Source organism: Meles meles, chromosome 21, assembly GCF_922984935.1.
Source record: "Meles meles chromosome 21, mMelMel3.1 paternal haplotype, whole genome shotgun sequence".
Taxonomy (NCBI): domain Eukaryota; kingdom Metazoa; phylum Chordata; class Mammalia; order Carnivora; family Mustelidae; genus Meles; species Meles meles.
The window spans coordinates 42,801,124-42,819,212 of NC_060086.1; the positions used below are offsets into that span (position 1 = coordinate 42,801,124).

The 18,089-nt window shown below is 69.9% G+C and overlaps 6 protein-coding genes across 30 annotated transcripts in view; 3 read left to right on the plus strand and 3 right to left on the minus strand.

Annotated features, from left to right (window-relative positions):
* Positions 1-691: 691 nt before the first annotated feature.
* Positions 692-4,521, minus strand: NUBP2 (NUBP iron-sulfur cluster assembly factor 2, cytosolic). The gene is made up of 7 exons (XM_045993317.1): positions 4,317-4,521; positions 3,088-3,206; positions 2,813-3,011; positions 1,842-1,996; positions 1,633-1,743; positions 1,430-1,499; positions 692-1,261 (listed from the first exon to the last, which is right to left on the minus strand). Exons 1-7 carry the CDS (start codon positions 4,348-4,350, stop codon positions 1,116-1,118), a joined length of 834 nt encoding a protein of 277 aa, XP_045849273.1. The 5' UTR covers positions 4,351-4,521; the 3' UTR covers positions 692-1,115.
* A 146-nt stretch (positions 4,522-4,667) lies between these two features.
* Positions 4,668-10,017, plus strand: SPSB3 (splA/ryanodine receptor domain and SOCS box containing 3). 4 transcript variants are annotated; one of them, XM_045993308.1, is made up of 8 exons: positions 4,735-4,816; positions 5,497-5,631; positions 5,808-5,945; positions 8,311-8,494; positions 8,583-8,770; positions 8,865-8,967; positions 9,066-9,191; positions 9,368-10,017. In XM_045993308.1, exons 2-8 carry the CDS (start codon positions 5,584-5,586, stop codon positions 9,694-9,696), a joined length of 1,116 nt encoding a protein of 371 aa, XP_045849264.1. In that variant the 5' UTR covers positions 4,735-4,816; positions 5,497-5,583; the 3' UTR covers positions 9,697-10,017. The 4 variants fall into 4 exon arrangements, with proteins under 4 accessions (XP_045849265.1, XP_045849264.1, XP_045849263.1 ...); XM_045993309.1 differs by lacking the exon at positions 5,497-5,631 and having other exon boundaries at positions 4,668-4,816; XM_045993307.1 differs by lacking the exon at positions 4,735-4,816 and having other exon boundaries at positions 5,109-5,631.
* A 152-nt stretch (positions 10,018-10,169) lies between these two features.
* EME2 (essential meiotic structure-specific endonuclease subunit 2) lies at positions 10,170-13,340 on the minus strand. Of its 4 annotated transcripts, none has more exons than XM_045993301.1 (8): positions 12,950-13,340; positions 12,665-12,801; positions 12,283-12,372; positions 11,618-11,709; positions 11,356-11,449; positions 11,041-11,156; positions 10,667-10,856; positions 10,170-10,587 (listed from the first exon to the last, which is right to left on the minus strand). In XM_045993301.1, the coding sequence occupies exons 1-8, from the start codon at positions 13,338-13,340 to the stop codon at positions 10,417-10,419; spliced, it is 1,281 nt and encodes a 426-aa protein (XP_045849257.1). In that variant the 3' UTR covers positions 10,170-10,416. The 4 variants fall into 4 exon arrangements, with proteins under 4 accessions (XP_045849257.1, XP_045849260.1, XP_045849258.1 ...); XM_045993304.1 differs by having other exon boundaries at positions 11,041-11,138; positions 11,618-11,759; positions 12,283-12,395; positions 12,898-13,177; XM_045993302.1 differs by having other exon boundaries at positions 11,618-11,759; positions 12,283-12,395; positions 12,898-13,177.
* On the plus strand, positions 13,309-14,392 carry MRPS34 (mitochondrial ribosomal protein S34). Its single transcript, XM_045993319.1, has 3 exons — positions 13,309-13,629; positions 13,719-13,761; positions 13,845-14,392. The coding sequence occupies exons 1-3, from the start codon at positions 13,309-13,311 to the stop codon at positions 14,138-14,140; spliced, it is 660 nt and encodes a 219-aa protein (XP_045849275.1). The 3' UTR covers positions 14,141-14,392.
* Positions 14,393-14,455: 63 nt separating this feature from the next.
* On the plus strand, positions 14,456-15,539 carry NME3 (NME/NM23 nucleoside diphosphate kinase 3). 2 transcript variants are annotated; one of them, XM_045993320.1, is made up of 5 exons: positions 14,456-14,608; positions 14,695-14,825; positions 14,964-15,065; positions 15,141-15,245; positions 15,329-15,539. In XM_045993320.1, exons 1-5 carry the CDS (start codon positions 14,563-14,565, stop codon positions 15,524-15,526), a joined length of 582 nt encoding a protein of 193 aa, XP_045849276.1. In that variant the 5' UTR covers positions 14,456-14,562; the 3' UTR covers positions 15,527-15,539. The 2 variants fall into 2 exon arrangements, with proteins under 2 accessions (XP_045849276.1, XP_045849277.1); XM_045993321.1 differs by having other exon boundaries at positions 14,465-14,608; positions 15,141-15,253.
* The window catches only part of MAPK8IP3 (mitogen-activated protein kinase 8 interacting protein 3), a 45,996-nt gene continuing 43,442 nt past the window's right edge, over positions 15,536-18,089 (minus strand). For all 18 annotated transcript variants that reach the window (XM_045993291.1, XM_045993284.1, XM_045993281.1 and 15 more), the window contains 5 exons: positions 17,948-18,061; positions 17,722-17,760; positions 17,367-17,546; positions 17,107-17,256; positions 15,536-17,032 (listed from right to left, as the gene is read on the minus strand). In XM_045993291.1, the coding sequence (XP_045849247.1) occupies positions 16,911-17,032; positions 17,107-17,256; positions 17,367-17,546; positions 17,722-17,760; positions 17,948-18,061 (605 nt within the window). In that variant the 3' untranslated portion in view covers positions 15,536-16,910. The remainder of the gene's footprint in view (positions 17,033-17,106; positions 17,257-17,366; positions 17,547-17,721; positions 17,761-17,947; positions 18,062-18,089) is intronic.

Here is an 18,089-nt window from a genome sequence, read left to right on the forward strand (position 1 = left end):
GCTCCTGCCCCCGCCCCGCTGCCCTCCCGGGACACCCGCCTGTGCCAGAGGGGCAGCAGCTCCTCCTCCCATGTCCAGAGCCCCGGCACCTCAGCTGTCCTTTGTGGCCCCATTCTCAGAGGCCCTGGTCCTGGGAAGCCGGGCAGAGCTGGGCGGTCACTGCTCGTGCCCAGCGTTGAATGTGGGTTCTCGCTGCCCACCCCCCGCCAACACGCCCCCCGCCCCCAGGAGCCCTTCCCCTGCTCTCTAGTTCCACACCAGTAAACGTCTGTCCAGGTGCACCTGAACCCCCATCATCGCCCCCCTGGGGGGGTCACCCTGTCCCTTTTGCCGACATCCCAATCTCTTCCCTTGGGGAGGGCACCATGCCATGCCCTGTCCCACTGCACCACCCAGCCTCCCTGGGGCGCTGCATGTCACTCCCGGCTCTGCCCCGGCCCTGCGACGTGGAGGGTGTGGAGGGCGACAGGGGACGGGCCGTCCGCTGCGCCAGGCTGAGCCTCCCCCGACGGCATGGATTTCTCCGCCGTCTCCAAGCTCTCCACGCACTGACCCTAAGCTCGATCCCGGAGTCTGCAGGGGCCCACAGGCTGGGCGTCAGAGGTCCGAGCTGGCTGCCGTGGAGAGCACCAGCACGCTAAGCCTCCGGCGGCCCCAGGGCACGACGCTCCGGAAGCAGAAGACCCGTAACTGCGGCAGTGGGACACTTTTAATCGTGGTTTCCTCTGGTTAAGTCCCGCGCTTCACAAGACGCTGCCCGCTGTCCCGGCATGGCTCACGGAGGCGCTGAGGACAGCAGACGCCCCTAGGATTTCTCCAGACGCGTAGGTGTTGGGACCATGTGGAGCCCTGGCTGCCGACAACAGCCCAGCCGCGGGTCCGGGGGTGCACGTGCCATCCCCTGAGCGCTCAGCCACCAGGACCCCACACCTCCCGGGCCCTGCCACCGGCCCGCCGGACAGAACCACCCACTGTCGGCCGCTCTGCCGCCCAGAGGCCCTGGAAACCCGAGCTGCGGGGAGGGGGCGCAGAGAGAGGCCCGCACGGCCACGGCCACGGCCTCTGCTTAGGTCTGAGCGTGCGCGGCCGGAGACGCGAGAGGGGGGCTGCCTTGGTCAGGAGAGCCGAGCAGGCGCCTCACTCAGAACCTTCTGGGCTATGGAGGAGAGCGCGGGGAAGGCGGGACTCTGAGGGAAGTCCCTGATGAAGTCTCGACCCTCCTCCAGGCTCCTCGTGAGCTCGGGGTCCAGAGGCACAGAGCCTGCGAAGGGAGAGGCAGGGCACGGGCTGCGAGGGCGGCAGAGGGCCAGGGGCCAGCGCCCCAGCCCCAATCCACACGGGGCTCCCGCGGGCTCCCACTCGTGCCCACCAGCCGCGGGGAGCTCAGATCCCCGGAGCAGAGTCCAAGCGGCGGCCCTGCCGCGCTCACCCAGGAAGGGGACTCCGGCGAGTCTGGCCAGCTCCGCCCCGCCTCCCTGGGAGAAGACGTTGGTGCACTCCTGGAACGCAGACGTCCTCCTTAAGGAACCTCTCACGCACTCGGACAGGACCAGGGCCGTGCTCGCCGCCCAGGGCACACCTGACCCCTGGGCCCCGCAAGGGCTGGTGACCACTTGAGTCCCCACGACTCACTGTGCAGTGGGGACAGACGAAACCACTCATGTTCTCCACGATCCCGACCACCTGCAGCCCCGTCTTCCTACAGAAGGTCAGCTCCCGTCTCACGTCCCCCACAGACACCGCCTGCGACCAGGCACAGAGGACAGCGGTCACCGCGCGGGTCAAGAGCCGGGAGCAGTGCCGGGTCCCCGGTGAGGTCGCGGACGGCGCTCGCGTGGTACCTGTGGCGTGGTGACCACGAGGGCCCCCAGCGGGCCATAGGGGCGCAGCGCCTCCACAGCGGCCATGTGCTCGTCAGAGGTCCCCGGGGGCGTGTCCACAACCAGGTAATCCAGCGGTCCCCAGGCCACGTCAGACACGAACTGCTTTATCAGCGCTGCAGAGACCCAGGGGTCTCAGCGAGCCCCTCGCCTACAGCCTCTGCCGGGCCCGGGGCCGCCCAAGGGCCGCAGAGCCAGCCACTCCGTAGGGAGGACGGCACGCGCGCCACGTGGGCCCCACAAGCACTTCTCTCTTCCCAGGCGTGGGGCCACCCCTGCCACCCGAGACTTCTGCTCAGGCCTGAGCCAGGAGCTGTGATCCCCCTGGGGGGGCGGCGGCCCACGCCTGGATGCAGGTTCCCCTCCAGCTTCTGCCGCAGGAGAGACGGGGATCCATGGCGGGTCCCGCATGCAGCCCCTCCCCCTGCCAATTCCGCTGCTTAGTGGGGCCCCGGCGTGGCCTCCCGTCTGCGCAGAACCCTCCCCGCCCAGGGACTCGGGTGGGGCCACTGACAACCACACCGAGGTTCCTCCTGCTCTTAACTCGGCCGGCCTGATCGATCCGGTGAGCAGCACGACCGTTCTGGAAATAACCGGCTGCTGGGGGTCTCTGGCTTTACCCAGTAACCCTGGGGAGGAGGCCCGAAGCTCCCGCAGGACTTTTTTTTTTTTTTTTTTTATTTGACAGAGATTACAAGTAGGCAGAGAGGCAGGCAGAGAGAGAGGAGGAAGCAGGCTCCCTGCCAAGCAGAGAGTCCGATGCGGGGCTCAATCCCAGGACCCTGGGACCATGACCTGAGCTGAAGGCAGAGGCTTTAACCCACTGAGCCACCCAGGCGCCCCCCGCAGGACTTTCTAATCGACTTCATGAAGCCCGGCGGCAGCAGCTGAGGGGGCAGGGCTGACTGCGCCGCCCCGTGCCCCGTCATTACCGTTCTTCTTCGGGCCCCTCCACACCACAGCCTCATCCGGGCTCTCCAGCAGGAAGCCCACGGACATGAGAGAGATGCTCTGCTCCTGGTCCACGAAGACGGGGACCCAGCCACTGTCACACTGGTGCACGGCCCTGCCCTGTGCCCGAAGCATGCGGGGGATGCTGGGGCCACACAGGTCCACGTCGAGGATGCCCACCTGCAAAGAGGCAGGACGTCCGCGAGGGGCAGGGGCAGCGGGGCAGTCGGTGCGGGTGCCAGGGTGGGGCGCTCACCTTCTTGCCTGCGTGGCGCAGGGCCAGGGCCAGCTCCGTGGAGATGGTGCTCTTCCCGACCCCCCCCTTCCCCGAGAGGACGAGGAGGATGTGCCGGACACCTGCCAGGTTTCCAGGCTCTGGTCAGGAGAAAAGGGGAGGAGGGCAAAGGGTCCCCCTCGCGCCAGAGCTCTAGGAGGCTCACTCAGAAGGCTCACCGGCCCCTCCCGCGGCCCAGATTCCCAGACCCGCTCTTTCGGCCAATGGCAGCAAACAGCCCCAGCTGGGAGGTCTTCCCGCGGGCCGGCCCAGACCTGACCCGTGGCCTCCCGGAGGGCGGCTGTCTCAAACCGCCGCTCTCTGCTTGAGCACGCCTGTCACTGCGCCCCTGCAGCTCACACACACGGGTGGGCCACGGGAGCCGGGGGCTGCAGGGTCCCAGCTGATCCCAGTGGGAAACAGGGCCGCCGGGACAGGCTGAGTGCGCTGTGCTGGGGACGCAGGTGTGATGCCCCCAGGCGCCCAGGCCAACGCTTAGAGCTCTAGAGACCTAGAGCTTCAACCACGCGCGGGCGCGGAGCCACGTCCCTGGCTCAGACCATGCCCCGAACCCCAGGCCTCTCCCGGGCAGCCCCAGGCCCCACAGCCGCGGCTCTGTGGGCCGCGCACCACTCCGCCCCGGCTCTTCCCTCCTGGGAGCTTAACGCGTCTCTGAAAAAGCACCGCGCCCTGCCACCCGCGGGGCTGCCCTCGGCACCCGCACCGCCGCCAGGCCCCCTGCAACACCCTAACGTCCTTGCCTCTTACCTCTGACCCCGCACGGGCACCCCTGCCGGCCTGCCCAGCGCCCTGCCCGCGAGCCTGGGTCCCTGGGGGCTCCGCAAGGGCTGCCCTGGTCCCGACCCTCCTCTAGACCCTGCCTCCAGCGACGGGCGGGGACGGGGTGCGCGGGGCACCGGGCCGGCTCGCGGCAGGGCCCGGTCGCCGACGCCGGCAGCACCCCCGGGGCAGCCCGCCGCACCCGCTCGCGCCCTGCCGGACCGCCGCTTCCTCACAGAACCGCGGTACGCGCGCAGGCGGCAGCCACGGCTCTGCGGCCGCCAGCCCCGACCCCAGGCCCCCGGGGCGCAGCGAGACGCGGCTGGTCCCCTCCAAGCACCCTGCGCGCGCCCTCTGGGCGCCGACGACACCCCCTGAACGCCCAGGGCCGCGACCGGCCGCCGCCCGCTTCCGCCGTTCCGTGCACTCACCCGCCGCCGCCGCCTCCGCCGCCTCCGCCGCCATCCCTCCGTGGCGCCGCACGGCCTCCGTCCGCCGGCCCCAACCCCGCTCCCCGCGCAGCGCCCTCCCCCGGGCCGTCCTGATAGGCCGACTCCCGCCCCACTCAGCCAGTCACAGCGCACGTAAGGAGACGCAGCTCCCAGGGCCCACGATGAAGCGGAAGTGCATTCACTTCCGTGTCAGTCCCTGCCTCGCCCCGCGTCCAATGGGCACACGGGCCCTGTCGCCGTCGGCTTGAGAAGTGACCAATGCGGAGGTGGAGCCAGGACTGACAGTTCGAGCAACCTTTCGGCAGGAGGCATGGGCCGCGCGGCCCGCCCCCTGGCCGCAGCCCCGCACCGCCAGCGGCCTCGGGGCCAATGCGGCGCGGGGGGCGGGCTGCGGGGCGGGGAATGTTTACGTCTCGCTCGGGAGCGGAAAGTAGGTCACGGCCGCCCGGCGGAGCGCGGCGGCAACCGAGCAGTGGCAGGTGAGCGGCGGCGGGCGGCGGCCGCGGCCCCCGGGGTCTCCCGGCTCCGACGCGCACGGCCGCCGCGCTCGCTGGTCTGGCGGGAGCGCTGGCGGCGCGGGGCCCCGGCGCTCCTTTGTTCCTGCGGGCGGCGGCGCGGGGGGGGGGCCCGGGGCTCGGCGGGCGGCCTCGCCGCAACCCCCGCGAGAGCGCAGAGCCGGAGACCCGCGCGGGCCGGGCCGGGGCGCGCCGCCTGCCGTGCGCTGCTGCGGGGCGGTCACCTGCGCCTGGCGGCCGGGGGCGGCGCCTCGGGGAGCGGGTGGGGGGCAGCCCCGGAAGGCGCCGTGGTACCGGGAGAATGCGGGACGGGGGAGGCACTCCGGCGAAGGGCAGGAGCGGGCTCGCACCCGGGCCCAGGCCCTTGCGGCTTGGAGAAGCGCGGAGGAGCGGGATGTTGCATGTTGTCTCCGTAAGGCAAGGCCGAGCCGTTTCCAGATGAAGATCTGTGCTTCCAGAAAGTCGCCTTGGCTGTACTGGGTGAAGTGGGAGGAGCCAGAGGAAAGGTGGCCCCGGGGATGGAGAGGGCTCAGGACAGGGTTTGGAGGTGGTGCTGGGCGTGTGAGGGTGTTCAGGGTGACTGCCATGGGTCTGGCATGAGGAACTGGGAGGTCGGAAATGCTATCTGTCAACCTGGACAACAGGAGAAGCCAGACAAGGTTGGAGACGCCCGAGGGACGCTGGGTTCCCCAGGTTGAGCTCAGACAGGCTGAGATCCGCGGTTGAGAGTCATGGACATCTGCATGGTGGTCCTCACTCTCTGCCTGGCGCTCATCAAGGTGCCTGCATGCTGGAGGGAGGGCTGAGGGCGGGAAGAGTCCCAGAGCTCTCGTTCCGCATCTGCGGGGCTCAGGCAAGCTCGCACCTTTGGCCGGGGCCGGCACAGCTGGCTGAGGATGGAGCACGGGAGCACTGCCTCGTGTCTTCTCTGCTCAGAGCCTGGGTGTTCCTCCAGATCCTGTCTGCCATGGCCAGGCGCCCTCGGAGCAGCAGAGCTTGGCACTTTGTCCTGAGCGCAGCCCACCGAGACGCGGATGCCCGGGCTGTGGCTCTGGCGGGGACCACTAACTGGGGCTACGACTCGGATGGGCAGGTAGGTCCTGGTGGGGGATGTGGGCGTGGCTGGACTAAGGGGCAGAGGCGCCCAGGGCAGGCAGTGCCTGAGCCAGGACTGAAAGAGAAAGATGCCCCCGAGGCAGAGGACGGGCCAGGGAGGCCCTCCTTTCCCCTAGTCAAGGACCCATGTGGCCCTGGGGTGACAGGACCCCAGGACAGATACCACCTTCTTCTCTAGATTTTTCTCTCTGGGGCACAGAAGTTGTTTTCTTCCGTCAGTTCAACAGAAGCTCCATTCCACTTATCCAACCAACGTCCAAAAGCAGCTTGGCCTGCGCTCCCAGACATTTCTGCCCATGCGAGTATATGCCTGGTGTTTGTGTATGTGCACGTAGAAAGAGGACTTGAGAGTTTTTAGAGATCAAAACGCCCGTGCCTTCCCACACGCAGCGGCTCCAGAACTTGGGAGGCCAGGGGCCGCAGAGCAGCAGCTGGGATGCCCCCGTCATGGCGGCTGCTGCACAGTCGTTGTGCCTGTTGCTGGAGGTGGGCACTGCAGGTGGCTGGTCGGGGCGCCCGGACCAGGGCAGGGCTCAGCTCGGCTCTGAGTCGCCTCTGCTGCTTCTGGCGGGGATGATCCTCAGGTGACTGGGCTCTGCTGTGTCCTAACACCCCGTGTTATTGCCCTAGCCCTGGCGGGTGTCCTGGGAGGAAGCGGTTGTCTTGATAGCGTGAGGGTGGCTGAGCCCCGTGGGACTACCACCGCCTGGGGAAAACTGGAGGCAGAGTCCAGGGCCCCCTCCTAGGGCCTCCCCAAACTCCCTGCCCAGGCCAGCGAGAGGCTTGGCCCGCATTCCCGTCCCGTCGCCAGCTCCCCCGACCACGTCATCTGAGCAATCCATTCTCCCGCCAGTCTCTGCCTGGCCAGCTCATTGCTGGAAGATGCAGGTGCTGTGGGGGCCTAGGGCACAGCACGTAACGCCTGCCTGTAGCTTGTCCGTCACCTTGTGGGCGGGGAGTCCTGGGTCGTGTGGGTGCGCGTGTCACCCTGAGCACGTCTGACTCTGGCTCTGATGCTGGTCCTCTGCTTGATGATGGGCAGCTGCCCCCGGCCCGCCGGGCTGCTGTGCAGGGGGCTGGTCGGGTGGACCCGGGGACTCAGGTCTGTGACCCCAGCACTTGACAAATGGGAAGGGGATGGCTGGCCTGACGAGCAGTGGGCCTGCCTTGGCTTTGGGGGGGCAGCATTCTCCATAAGGGGCGGGGGGTGCTTCGGGCATTCTTCCTGTCTCTTGGTGGCATCGGTCTCTGACTGCAGCTTCTGGCCTCCTGAGCTCTGTCTCTGCCGTGTGGCCGCTCTGCGGCCTTGGGTGCCGAGAAACAAGGGGCAGGTTTTTCTGCCTCTGATGGGAGAAAGCAGAGCCGAGGAGTACAGCACGGGAGGGAGGGGCCGGAAAAGCCTCTTGGAAGCACAGTCTAGAGGCAGCGAGGCCGCCCCCGCATAGGAGACGGATGGACACAACTGTGGGGGGGCAGCCCCTGACGCGAGGTGTGGGCCTTCCCCTCAGAGCAGCAGGATTCTGAGGTGGACCAGGCCTTGCCCTGGGTCTGTGCAGGGGCAGGCAGCATTTCGGGGGAGGAGCTCATGGAGGCCGGGAGAGCAGGCGCAGAGGGTGGAGCCTGGCCAGGACCCCAGCCTTCGTCCTGGGCCCGGCCAGTGAGACGCCAGCCCCTTGCAGGTGGGTCCCGAGGGCCTGTCCTCAGAAGAGCAACAGCTCCGTGCATAGAAGGCATCTGTAGTGTTAGCATCCCTGGCTGGCCTTCTGGAAGGATCTGGCTCTGGGCCATCATCGGGCTCCCAACATGTGGAGCACGTGTCATAAGGATGGGGCCCCTCGGGCAGAGGCCAGGTCCCCGTGGAAGGTCCTGCGGCGGCGGGACTGCACGAGTGAGCACGGGACTGCGGTGCCCTGGGCTCAGGGTTCAGAGCCAGCCGTTCTGTGGATGACCGGAGGGCCTCAGCCCGCAACAGATGCAGGGGCTCTGCCGGGGGAAGGGGCCCACGTGCTCCCTGTGCGGAGAGCAGACTGTCCTGGGCTCCCCGGCTTCGGGCGGGCTGGAGGAGCTGGAGCCCGCGGCCCTACCTGACTGGAGGTCCGCGGGGCGCCCAGTGGCCCCAGGGCTGTGGGAGGTGGGGTGGAGCCCTTGACTCCGTTCCCAGGAAGCCGGGGGAGATGTCTGGGGCCACTGGGGCTGACACTGGCCTAGGGCCGGGAGACCAGGGAAGGCCTTCGGGGCCGGATCTGCAGGTGCTTCCTCAGGGCATTGGTGCCGTCGACCCGCACGTGGTGACGGAGGGCAGGGGGTCCGCCAGACGGCAGCCACTGGTCCTTCTCTCGCAGCACAGTGACTCCGATTCCGACCCCGAGTCGCCCGCCCTGCCGCCGCCCATCCCCAGCGCTGTGCCCGTGACCGGGGAGTCCTTCTGTGACTGTGATGGCCAGAGTGAGGCCTCCTTCTGCAGTGGCCTGCACGCAGCGCACCGCAGCAAGGACAAGGACTGCCGCTGTGGGGAGGAGGACGAGCGTAAGAACCGGGGGAGGGCCCAGGGTGTGGGGGGGCCGGGGAGCCCGGCCTGCGTGTCCTCCAGCCCCGGCCTCCTCCGCTCCTGCAGAGTTTGACTGGGTGTGGGACGACCAGAACAAGTCCTCGGCCACCCTGCTGAGCTGTGACAACCGAAAGGTCAACTTCCACATGGAGTACAGCTGCGGCACGGCGGCCATCAGGGGCACCAAGGAGCTGGGGGAGGGCCAGCACTTCTGGGAGATCAAGATGACCTCGCCGGTGTACGGCACCGACATGGTCAGTGGCCGGCGGGCTGGCAGGGGTGGGGCGGCAGGCGTGATCCCAGGCGCCCAGGCCCCAGACGCCCTCTGCCCGCCCCGCTCCCCCCCAGATGGTGGGCATCGGCACGTCGGACGTGGACCTGGACAAGTACCACCACACGTTCTGCAGCCTGCTCGGCAGAGACGAGGACAGCTGGGGTCTCTCGTACACGGGTCTGCGGGGCCCTGAGGGCAGGCGGGGTGGGGGAGGGGGTCACGACCCTGAAGCAGCGGCTCACCCCATCGCCCGCCCCCCCCCCCCCCCCCCGCAGGGCTCCTCCACCACAAGGGCGATAAGATGAGCTTCTCGTCGAGGTTCGGCCAGGGCTCCATCATCGGCGTGCACCTGGACACCTGGCACGGGACGCTCACCTTCTTCAAGAACAGGAAGTGCATAGGTGAGGGCGGACGTGACCTTGACGGGGCCTGAGGGGTGTGGAACGGCAGCCTCCGCCCCGCCGGCCCGGCCGCGGGTCCCTGCGGGAAGCCGAGGCCCTGGGTTTCCCGGAGGGCGGGGTGGCGGGCGTCTGCGCCCCGCAGGGCCGGCCGGGGACTCAGGCGGTGCCCCCCCCAGGCGTGGCGGCCACGCAGCTGCAGAACAGGAGGTTCTACCCGATGGCGTGCTCCACGGCGGCCAAGAGCAGCATGAAGGTGATCCGCTCCTGCGCCAGCGCCACGTCCCTGCAGTACCTCTGCTGCCACCGCCTGCGCCAGCTGCGGCCCGACTCCGGGGACACGCTTGAGGGGCTGCCCCTGCCGCCCGGCCTCAAGCAGGTGCTGCGCCGCAAGCTCGGCTGGGTCCTGAGCATGAGCTGCGGCCGCCGCAAGCCCCCCGCGCTGTCCCCCGCCGGCGGCGGCGCCGAGCCCCAGCCCCAGCCACGGAAACGCTGCCGGCGGACCTGACCGCGTTCTGGGGCACGCGGCCTTCCCGGGGCCTGGTGGCCGCCTGCTCCACGCCCCTTCAGACTGGGCTGCAGAGGGCAGACTCACGCCGGGGGCGGTCTCGGCCGGTGCCAGCCCTGTGGCTCCAGGAGCATCGGCCCTCGGTGTCATGCGGACGCAGCGAGCCCGGCACTCCCGGACCGACTGTGGGCCGGAGGACACGGGCAGAGGCGGCCCCGTGCTTGCTGCCGGCCTGCTCTCATCCTTCAGCTGCTTGTGCATGTCGTCAGCTGTCGTCCCTCCTGTCCCAGATCGAAATGACCGTAATAAACTTAGACTCTATGTGACGCCTCTGTGGTGGCCAGAGGAAAGGAGTCAGGGCCGAGGCCCGGGGCTCCCGGCTGCCTGGGGCTCTCTCCGTGTCGCGCCCAGCTGCATCACGGCGCCTGCCAGGAGAGACAGCCCGGTTCTCTCCCCTCCCTCGGGACTGTTTTACTGCTTCTCAGAATAGGCCACCCCCAAGTCTCCCTGTGACTGGTGTTTCTTTCCCCTTCCTGACCCCAGCTGGGCCCCGGCTCTGTGGCCAGCATGTCCGGGACCCAGGGCAGGGGAAGTTCCCCCTCCTCTCCATCCCAGTTACCCTAGAATGCTCTGCCCCCCCGCCCCCCGCTAGTTGGGGTGGGGTCGACCAGGTTCTGTCCTGCTGGTGAGACAGGGCTCCTTCCTGTCCCACAGACGTAGTCAGGAGCTCAGGTCCAGTAGGAGCTCGGGGTTGGTGGCGGTCAGGAAGAGGCAGATGCGGCGGGAAAGGTCAGGCCCCACCCTGCGGGGCCGGCCAGCACCATCCGTCCTCACGGGGAGGTCTGCCAGGAGGGCCAGGCGCTCCCGCTCCGTGCTGCAGCGCGTGTAGGCCTGCGGCAGGCACAGCGATAAGCAGGGCAGCGCTTGGGGCCCCAGCTCGGCAGCGGCGGGGAGGGGCTAGGGGACGCACCTGTTGCAGAAGGCGGGGGGAGGGGAAGGCGGTGACAATGGCATCGGCCACAGCAGGGCTGACCCGGCGGAGCTGCCCGATCTGGCGCCACCAGACCCCCCGCAGCCCTGTGCCGTCCCTCGCCACGCGCTCGCCGGCTGGCCAGCGCCCAGCCACGCAGAAGGAAAAGGCACAGGAGTCCCGGTACTGCCTGCAGACGGAGAAGGATGTGAAGAAGGTTCTAGAGCCCTCACGTCTTCGGAGCACCCTGTCCTCCCAGCTCACAAAGCCCTCGGCGCGCTCTGCTCCCAAAGACACCAGAGAGATCCCACCCACCCGAGTGTCCCTGTCCCCTCCCCCAGCCACAGCCACGAGTCCGGGTGGGGGGCACGCACTTGAGCGGGCGCTGAGCAAGGGCCCTGGTGAAGGCGCAGATGTGCTGAGTCAGCTCCTGCCAGGAGGCCACCAGCAGCACGTCCAGATGGGCCCAGAGCTGCAGGAGGACCAGGCCCTGAGGATGTGAGCCCACCGTGTGGGTCAGACAAGGTCCCCCCAGGGGACACCCAGCTGAGACTGACCCCATATGCTGCTCCGGGACCAAAACGGGCTGCTGGGCCGCTGGGCCTGGGAGAGCAGCCCAGGCACCAGGACCAAGGGCAGGACCGAGGGCGAGCATCCCCCCCACCCCGCCTCACCTGACGGGCCCTCACCTCTTCCACCTTGGGCCAGCTGAGTGCCACTGGGGCGTGGGCCGCTGCTGGACTCTCTGGCTGCCGCATGGCCTGGCTGCTGGGCTGTTGAGACCTGAGCAAAGGTGACCATCCCTCTGGGTCCCCACACCCCATCGTTCCCCCGGAGCCCCCCGAGAAAGGGAATTAGCTGCATCACAGTAAACCCCTGGGCTCCGACTACCTCTCCCCTGGGCTCCCACATCCCAGCCAGGCCTACTAAGGGCAAGCGAGTGACTGGTACCACAGGTAGGCGTCCAGCCCGATGACAGCCAGGTGGGGACCGGTGGAGCTCTCGGGACAGACCCAGGGCACGGAGCAAGATGGGCCACAAGTCTGCAGGCCAAGGTTTAACACATCTGTTTCTGCCGCTGGCAACGTGGCAGCTGCGTTCGTACCCAAACAAGTCGGCCTGAGAGTGACTCAGTGGTCCCGGGGAGAGGACACAGGCTTCCTTCCACAGAAAGCAGCTGTGTGCCTCCCACAAGGCCAAGGGACCTGGGAAAGCCCCTGACGCCCTCCAGGCACCTGCAAGAGGGGCACTGAGCCCCCACCCCCCACTTCTGCCTCTGCACCCGAGCGCCCAACTGCCCAGCATTCCGTGGGTGTGTCAGAAACCCTGAACCACAAACACCCCGACCCGCACAGAGTCTCAGCTAGCGCCTTGCCTCATCACTCAGCGAACGGGAGAACCTCCCCCAGCCCGCTTTTACTCTCCAGCAGCGGCCCCCGTCTGCTCCAGGCCAGGAGCCCACCTGGCTTCCCCAGCTCACCCACGTCTCTGCCCCAGGCCGCTGCACACATCCTGTCTGGTCCCACTACACTAGGAACGGCAGCTAGCAGAGCAGCTCCCGGAAGCTGGGGAGCCCAGCCCCTCGGCCGCAGGAAGGACTATGCGCCCCCGCGCACCTGCGTCAGCTGCAGGAGGCCCTGTAGAAACTCCTCCGGCTCCAGGAGCAGAAGAACCTGTTCCTCCACAGCCCACACCTCCGAAGGCACCTGTGGGGACATGGAGAGACTGGCTGCCCGCCCCCCACAGGGCCCAGTGGCTCAGAGGCTCGTGGCCATAGCCAAGCCCAGGCCCTGCGGGGACTGCTCTACAGACAACCCTCGCCTCGTCCCCCGCCAAGTCCAAGACCAGTTCAGGCCCGGGGACACCAGCCCTGCCAGTCACCGGCACCCCCTGAGCGCTCCAGCTTCTAGCTGAGCGCTCCCGAACCCCGCAGGCCTGCGTGAAGTTGCGGGAACGGGAACTCAGGCCGGGGGTGCCCTCCGCGGCCCGGACACTCACAGTGCGGGGACAAGGGTCCGGCTTCGTTCTGGTCCACCTGAGGCTCCGGGCCGGGCGCTGGGGTTCGATGTGGTACTCACAGCCCAGGGCGCCCAGGGCCTCCAGCAGGACGTCGGCACCAGCATCTTCCAGAAGGGCTGCGATGGGCCGCGGGGACACGGCTGTCACCACCGCCCGGCTGCGGGGAGCGACCCCGGCCTGCGCCCGGCCGCCTCCCCGGCTGGGAAACCGACCCCGTTCCGGCGCGGAGGGCGGCCTCGGGGGTGTCGCCGGCGCCTCCCGCACCTGGGTCCACGCGCACCGCCACGCGCCGCAGGGCCCGCTCCGGCCGCAGCGCCTCGGCCGCCGCCCTGCGCTCCTCCGCCGCCGCCCCGCGCTCCTCCGCCGCCGGCCCGCGGGCCTTCGCGCCGGCGGGGCCCTCGCCGTCCGAGTCCGAGACCTCCCATGTCGGAGGCCGCCGCCGCCCCCCGCCCCGGGCCCCCGCCCGGCGCCAGCATCCCGACCGCCCCGCCGCCTCCCACGCCATCGCCGGCCCGGCCTCCACTGGGCTTCCGGCCGCACCCGGACGCTTTTCCGAGGGACACCGGCCGCTTCCGGCGCAGGCGCGGCTTCCGGTCGGGGCGCGGGCGAGCGGGGCGCCCACCATGGCGCGCAAGAAGGTGCGGCCGCGGCTCATCGCCGAGCTGGCCCGTCGCGTGCGGGCCCTGCGGGAGCTGCGCAACCGACCGCGCGACTCGCAGCGCTACGCCCTGGACTACGAGACGCTGACGCGGCCGTACTCGGGCCGCCGGCTGCCGGTGCGCGCCTGGGCCGACGTGCGCCGGGAGAGCAGCCTGATGCAGCTGCTCAGCCGCCTGCCGCTCTTCGGCCTGGGCCGCCTGGTCACGCGCAAGTCCTGGCTGTGGCAGCACGACGAGCCGTGCTACTGGCGCCTGACGCGCGTGCGGCCCGACTACACGGCGCAGGTGCGTGCGTGCGGGTGCCGCGGCGGCCCGGCCGCGGGGAGGGGGCGAGCGCGCGCTCCGAGCCGACGCCCTGTGCGCTTGCTTTGCAGAACCTGGAGCACGGGAAGGCCTGGGGCGTGCTGACCTTCAAAGGTGAGGCGCTGGGGGCGGCCCTGACCCTGACCCCAGCCTGCCCCGCGGGCGCACGTGCGCTCAGCCCCGGCCTTCTTCCCCAGGGCGGACGGAGAGCGAGGCCCGGGAGATCGGGCAGGTCATGTATCACGACTGGCGGCTGGTGCCCAAGCACGAGGAGGCGGCCTTCACCGCGTTCACGCCGGCGCCGCCCGAGGACGCTCCGCGCTGCGTGCCCTACCCGCCACTGCTGCGGGCCATGATCCTAGCGGAGCGGCGGAAAAAAGGGGACGCCTGCACCGAGGAGCCCATGCTGAATCTGGAGCGGACCCGAGTGCTTCCCTGGGACTACCCTGCGAAACAGGAGGCGAAGAGAAAGGCCAAGGGCACGCCAGTCTGAATGCCACGGGGAGGGCGCGGGGCCCCGCTTTGTGAACGAAGACGCCTGCGCGTTGCAGCTGGGTCAGCCCCCTGGGATCCTGGAGCCAGACCCTGCCCCCGCGCCTTTGCGTTGGGCGAGCTGGCCGCGGGGGGTGGCGGGGCTGGCAGCGCGGAGCCCCCAGCGCTGGCGCGGGTCGCCTCCCCGCTCCGTGCGGCCGCTGCCCGACTCGGCTGGGAACCGTGTGCGCGCGCGAATAAAGGCAGAACCGGCGCCCTGGGTTGTGGTTTTCTTGGCGTTCGGGGTTGGGCAGCTACAGCAGGCTGTGGGCAGGTCCGGGAGGGAAGGCCGACCCTGTGGAGTGCCCGAGCGCCGGGGCTCCCTGCGCGCCCGCCGCCCGGCCCCTTTAAGCGCAGGCCCCGCCCGCCGCCGCCGCCGCCATCATGCTGTGCCTGCTGCTGACGGTGCTCGCCCACCTCTTCCCGGCCGGTGAGCGGTCGCGGGTCCGGGTGGGGTGCGGTGCGGGCGGGGGAGCGGCCGGGCCTGACGCGCCCCGACCCCGCGGGTCCCCGCAGCGGGCGCCGGCGTGTACGAGCGCACCTTCCTGGCGGTGAAGCCCGACGGCGTGCAGCGGCGGCTCGTGGGCGAGATCGTGCGGCGCTTCGAGCGCAAGGGCTTCAAGCTGGTGGCGCTGAAGCTGGTGCAGGTGAGGGCGCGCGAGGGGCGGCGGCGGGGCGCGGGCGGGCGGGTGGAGACCCCGGGGCGCGGGGGGCGGCGGCGGGGCGCGGGCGGGCGGGTGGAGACCCCGGGGCGCGCGGCCCGTCCCCACCCCGGCCCGCCGCAGGCCTCGGACGAGCTGCTGCGCGAGCACTACGCCGAGCTGCGCGAGCGGCCCTTCTTCGGCCGGCTGGTGGACTACATGGGCTCGGGGCCCGTGGTGGCCATGGTGAGTGCCGGGCACGCGCGGGCGGGCGGGCTGGAGCGAAAGCCGGTGCACTGAGCCGCGCGGGCTCGCGCGCAGGTGTGGCAGGGGCTGGACGTGGTGCGCGCCTCGCGGGCGCTCATCGGGGCCACCGACCCGGCCGACGCCGCGCCAGGCACCATCCGCGGGGACTTCTGCGTCGAGGTCGGCAAGTAAGGCAGCCCGAGCGCGCGCCCGGCCCCCGCCACGCCCCGGCGGCCGCCGGCGCTCACGCGGCTCTCCCGCAGGAACGTGGTCCACGGCAGCGACTCGGTGGAGAGCGCCCGCCGGGAGATCGCGCTCTGGTTCCGTGGCGAAGAGCTGCTGTGTTGGGAGGACAGGGCCGCGCACTGGCTGTACGAGTGGCCGCGCGACCCCGCGGGCCCCTATTAGCGGCCTGCCCTGGCCCGCCCCGTGGGCCAGCGTTTCTGGGGACAATAAAGTGAAGCGAGTCCTTAACGCTCCCGCTGGTCTGTGCCCAGGGACACAGGGCTACGACGTGAAGACGTTTATTACATACAGAGCAGATACGTGGGTTCGCTTGCAGGGCCAAAGCCTGAAGAGAATCACCACCCAGCCCCTTCCCTAGCTGCGCCCACCCGGCTCGCCCTCGAGTCTCTTTGCGGCCCCGTGGGAACAGACGAGGGACTGGACGGACATCACAGTGGAGAGTGGCTGGGTGGCGGGGAGAAGCCTGCAGCAGCACGTGGCGGTGGCCGGTTGGGGTGCGGCGTGGCTGCCCGAGATCTGTGCTTCTCTGGAGGGTGGTGGGTGGGCAGCAGGACCTCGGGAGCAGGAGTGAGGCCTGGACCTGGGTGGGTCGGGGAGGTGGCGGTCCGGGGTGGCCCCCCTCAAAGCCAGCTGGAGGCAGCTTCTGCCCCGAGCTCTCGCGGGCTGTCTTCCATTGCGCTCAAGGGAGCCGGCCACACTGCCAGCCCTAGGCACTTCTTAGTGTGTCTTGGGATCTGGGCTCCTTGGAGACTGGGAGGCAGGCCCCAGACCACGTGTCCCCACTGTCCCCCTGAGGCTGAGCCTGTGTCCTAGGACTGACCCCAGGAGAGGCCAGGGGCCTCCCCTTCTTCCTGAGGCCTGGGCCTGCCTTGGCAGCCTGAGAAACTCCACCCGAGGGGATTCTGGGAGGGGAGGACTCCGGAGCCTGCTCCCACCAGGTGGATGTTCTGCGCAGGGAGAGCTGGCCACACAGGGTGAGCAGGAAGAGAGCACCCGTCCCCGTCTTCTCAAGCAGCTGCCTTTGGCAGCCTGGCTACGTGCTTCCATGCCAACTCCCGGGGCAGGCGTCAGGGTGTGGCTAGGGGGTGTCCGGGGAAGGCGAGAGGCTAGGCCGGTTCCCTTATGGTCAGGCCCACCCCATCAGGCAGCAGGCAAAGGCAGGTGGGCTCCGGCTGGGAAGACCTGGCGGGCTGAAGTCCCTGCTTCCTGCCCTGGGGGGTCCTGGGGGTGAGGGAAGTGGGGGCCCGGGGTGGAGCTGGGAGCCACCTGCAGGGCCTCTCCTGGCCTGACCTACCCCGACCCGCCTCGCTGTGGCCCTGAAGTGCCCCCAGGCTGTGCGCACTTGGGACCAGAGGAGAGCCAGAAGCTGCCGGCTCGGGTGTCCCCAGAGGTTCTTGCCCTCCTGGTGAGGGTGCGGCCCCCCTCCCCCGCCTCCCTCCCAGCCAGACCCGTGTTGCCGCCCTCTGGGAGGCCTGGCCCTAAGGTGAAAGCTGCAGGTTGAGAGGTTCTAAGAGGGGCGGGCACCAGGCTGCCTGCGGGGGGGCGGTCGGGGTGGGGGCCGTATGTACACGTGGGCGGAGGCGGGCGGTGGGTGGAGCCTCACTCGGGGCTGTAGGACACCTGCCACACGATGACGTGGCTGCGCTCCGCCTTGGACAGCAGGGGCTTCACCTGGCTCACGTCCCCAGTGTTCTCCTCGGTGTCGTCATCCTCTCCGTCCCCTGGGCAGACAGCAGCTGCTGTGATGGGATGGCCCCGCCGGAGGGTCCCGGGACCCCGGGCAGCGCCCACTCACCGATGCGGAAGTCGATGTAGCCCTCCCCACCGCTCAGCACCAGCACGTTCTTCAGCTTCTGGCCCTCGGCGTCCGAGGCGGTGGCAGCCGGCCCGGGGCTCTCGGACGGGCTGTCGAGCACGCTGCCGTTGAGAGTGGCCAGCACGTTCCCTGTCATTGGGGCACAGGGAGCTCAGCCCGGGCAGCCGGCGCCACCCCCCCCACAGGCTCTGGGGGGGGGCACACCGTGGCCTGGAGCAAGGCGGGGCCCAGCCCCTCACCTGGAACGGACACGAAGAACTTGACGGCATCGCGGTGGCCGTGGAAGCAGAGCTGGGCCTGCGCCATGGAGCAGTAGGGGATGAAGCTGCTGGCCGACTTGTCGCTGCTGTCGTCCCCGTACACGTGGATGACGCCCCCAGGGCGGGCGCCTTCCCCAGCGGTGGGGGATGTCTTGTTGGCTGCAGAGAGAGGAGGGCGGCAGGCCCGAGCCTGAGAAGGAGGCCCCCGATCTCCAGCGGGCAGAGGTGGCCGCGGGGGAGTGCCCACCGCCAGGGGCGAAGCCAGCCTCTGCCCACGGGGCATCTCAGCTGGGGGCTGCCGTGCGAGGGCAGGAGGCAGGTGCTCTGGACTCACCTCGGAGCCCCAGGAGCTGGCCTCGGTGCAGAACCACGGCTGGGGAGGCGAGGGGCACAGCGTGGAAGGGAGAGGAGAGAAGTCATGGGAGGGGCGGGCCGGGGCGAGCGGTACCCCCGTCCTCCGGGGCGAGGCCTGGCCGAGCTGCCCTCCACCCCCTGCCCCCGAGTCTTGTCCCAACGCGGTCACCACCACCCGTGCAGGTGTCGGGGGGGGGGTGACTCACTCTCGGTCAGCGGGATGGAGATGACCACGCCGTTGCCGGTGCCCACCCAGAGGCGGTTGCCCGCGATGAGCAGCGCAGTGATGCGCACGAAGGAGAAGCCCAGCTTGCCGGTGCCTGGGGAGAGGAGGGGGGGTGGTCGGCG

Coding starts and splice junctions, on each gene's coding strand:
- NME3 (XM_045993320.1), top strand. CDS start 14,563: ATGCTGTGCCTGCTGCTGACGGTGCTCGCCCACCTCTTCCCGGCCG. Junction 14,609..14,694: donor CGCCCACCTCTTCCCGGCCG/GTGAGCGGTCGC, acceptor GGGTCCCCGCAG/CGGGCGCCGGCGTGTACGAG. Junction 14,826..14,963: donor TGGCGCTGAAGCTGGTGCAG/GTGAGGGCGCGC, acceptor GGCCCGCCGCAG/GCCTCGGACGAGCTGCTGCG.
- NUBP2 (XM_045993317.1), bottom strand. CDS start 4,350: ATGGCGGCGGAGGCGGCGGAGGCGGCGGCGGCGG. Junction 3,207..4,316: donor GGCGGAGGCGGCGGCGGCGG/GTGAGTGCACGG, acceptor TCTCCTGACCAG/AGCCTGGAAACCTGGCAGGT. Junction 1,262..1,429: donor CGCCGGAGTCCCCTTCCTGG/GTGAGCGCGGCA, acceptor CTCCCTTCGCAG/GCTCTGTGCCTCTGGACCCC.
- SPSB3 (XM_045993306.1), top strand. CDS start 5,640: ATGCTGGAGGGAGGGCTGAGGGCGGGAAGAGTCCCAGAGCTCTCGTTC. Junction 8,968..9,065: donor CTGGGGTCTCTCGTACACGG/GTCTGCGGGGCC, acceptor CCCCCCCCGCAG/GGCTCCTCCACCACAAGGGC. Junction 9,192..9,367: donor CAAGAACAGGAAGTGCATAG/GTGAGGGCGGAC, acceptor TGCCCCCCCCAG/GCGTGGCGGCCACGCAGCTG.
- EME2 (XM_045993301.1), bottom strand. CDS start 13,340: ATGAGCCGCGGCCGCACCTTCTTGCGCGCCATGGTGGGCGCCCCGCTC. Junction 12,802..12,949: donor GGCGGTGCGCGTGGACCCAG/GTGCGGGAGGCG, acceptor GGCCCATCGCAG/CCCTTCTGGAAGATGCTGGT. Junction 12,373..12,664: donor CGGACCCTTGTCCCCGCACT/GTGAGTGTCCGG, acceptor ATGTCCCCACAG/GTGCCTTCGGAGGTGTGGGC.
- MRPS34 (XM_045993319.1), top strand. CDS start 13,309: ATGGCGCGCAAGAAGGTGCGGCCGCGGCTCATCGCCGAGCTGGCCCGT. Junction 13,630..13,718: donor GGCCCGACTACACGGCGCAG/GTGCGTGCGTGC, acceptor CTTGCTTTGCAG/AACCTGGAGCACGGGAAGGC. Junction 13,762..13,844: donor GGGCGTGCTGACCTTCAAAG/GTGAGGCGCTGG, acceptor CTTCTTCCCCAG/GGCGGACGGAGAGCGAGGCC.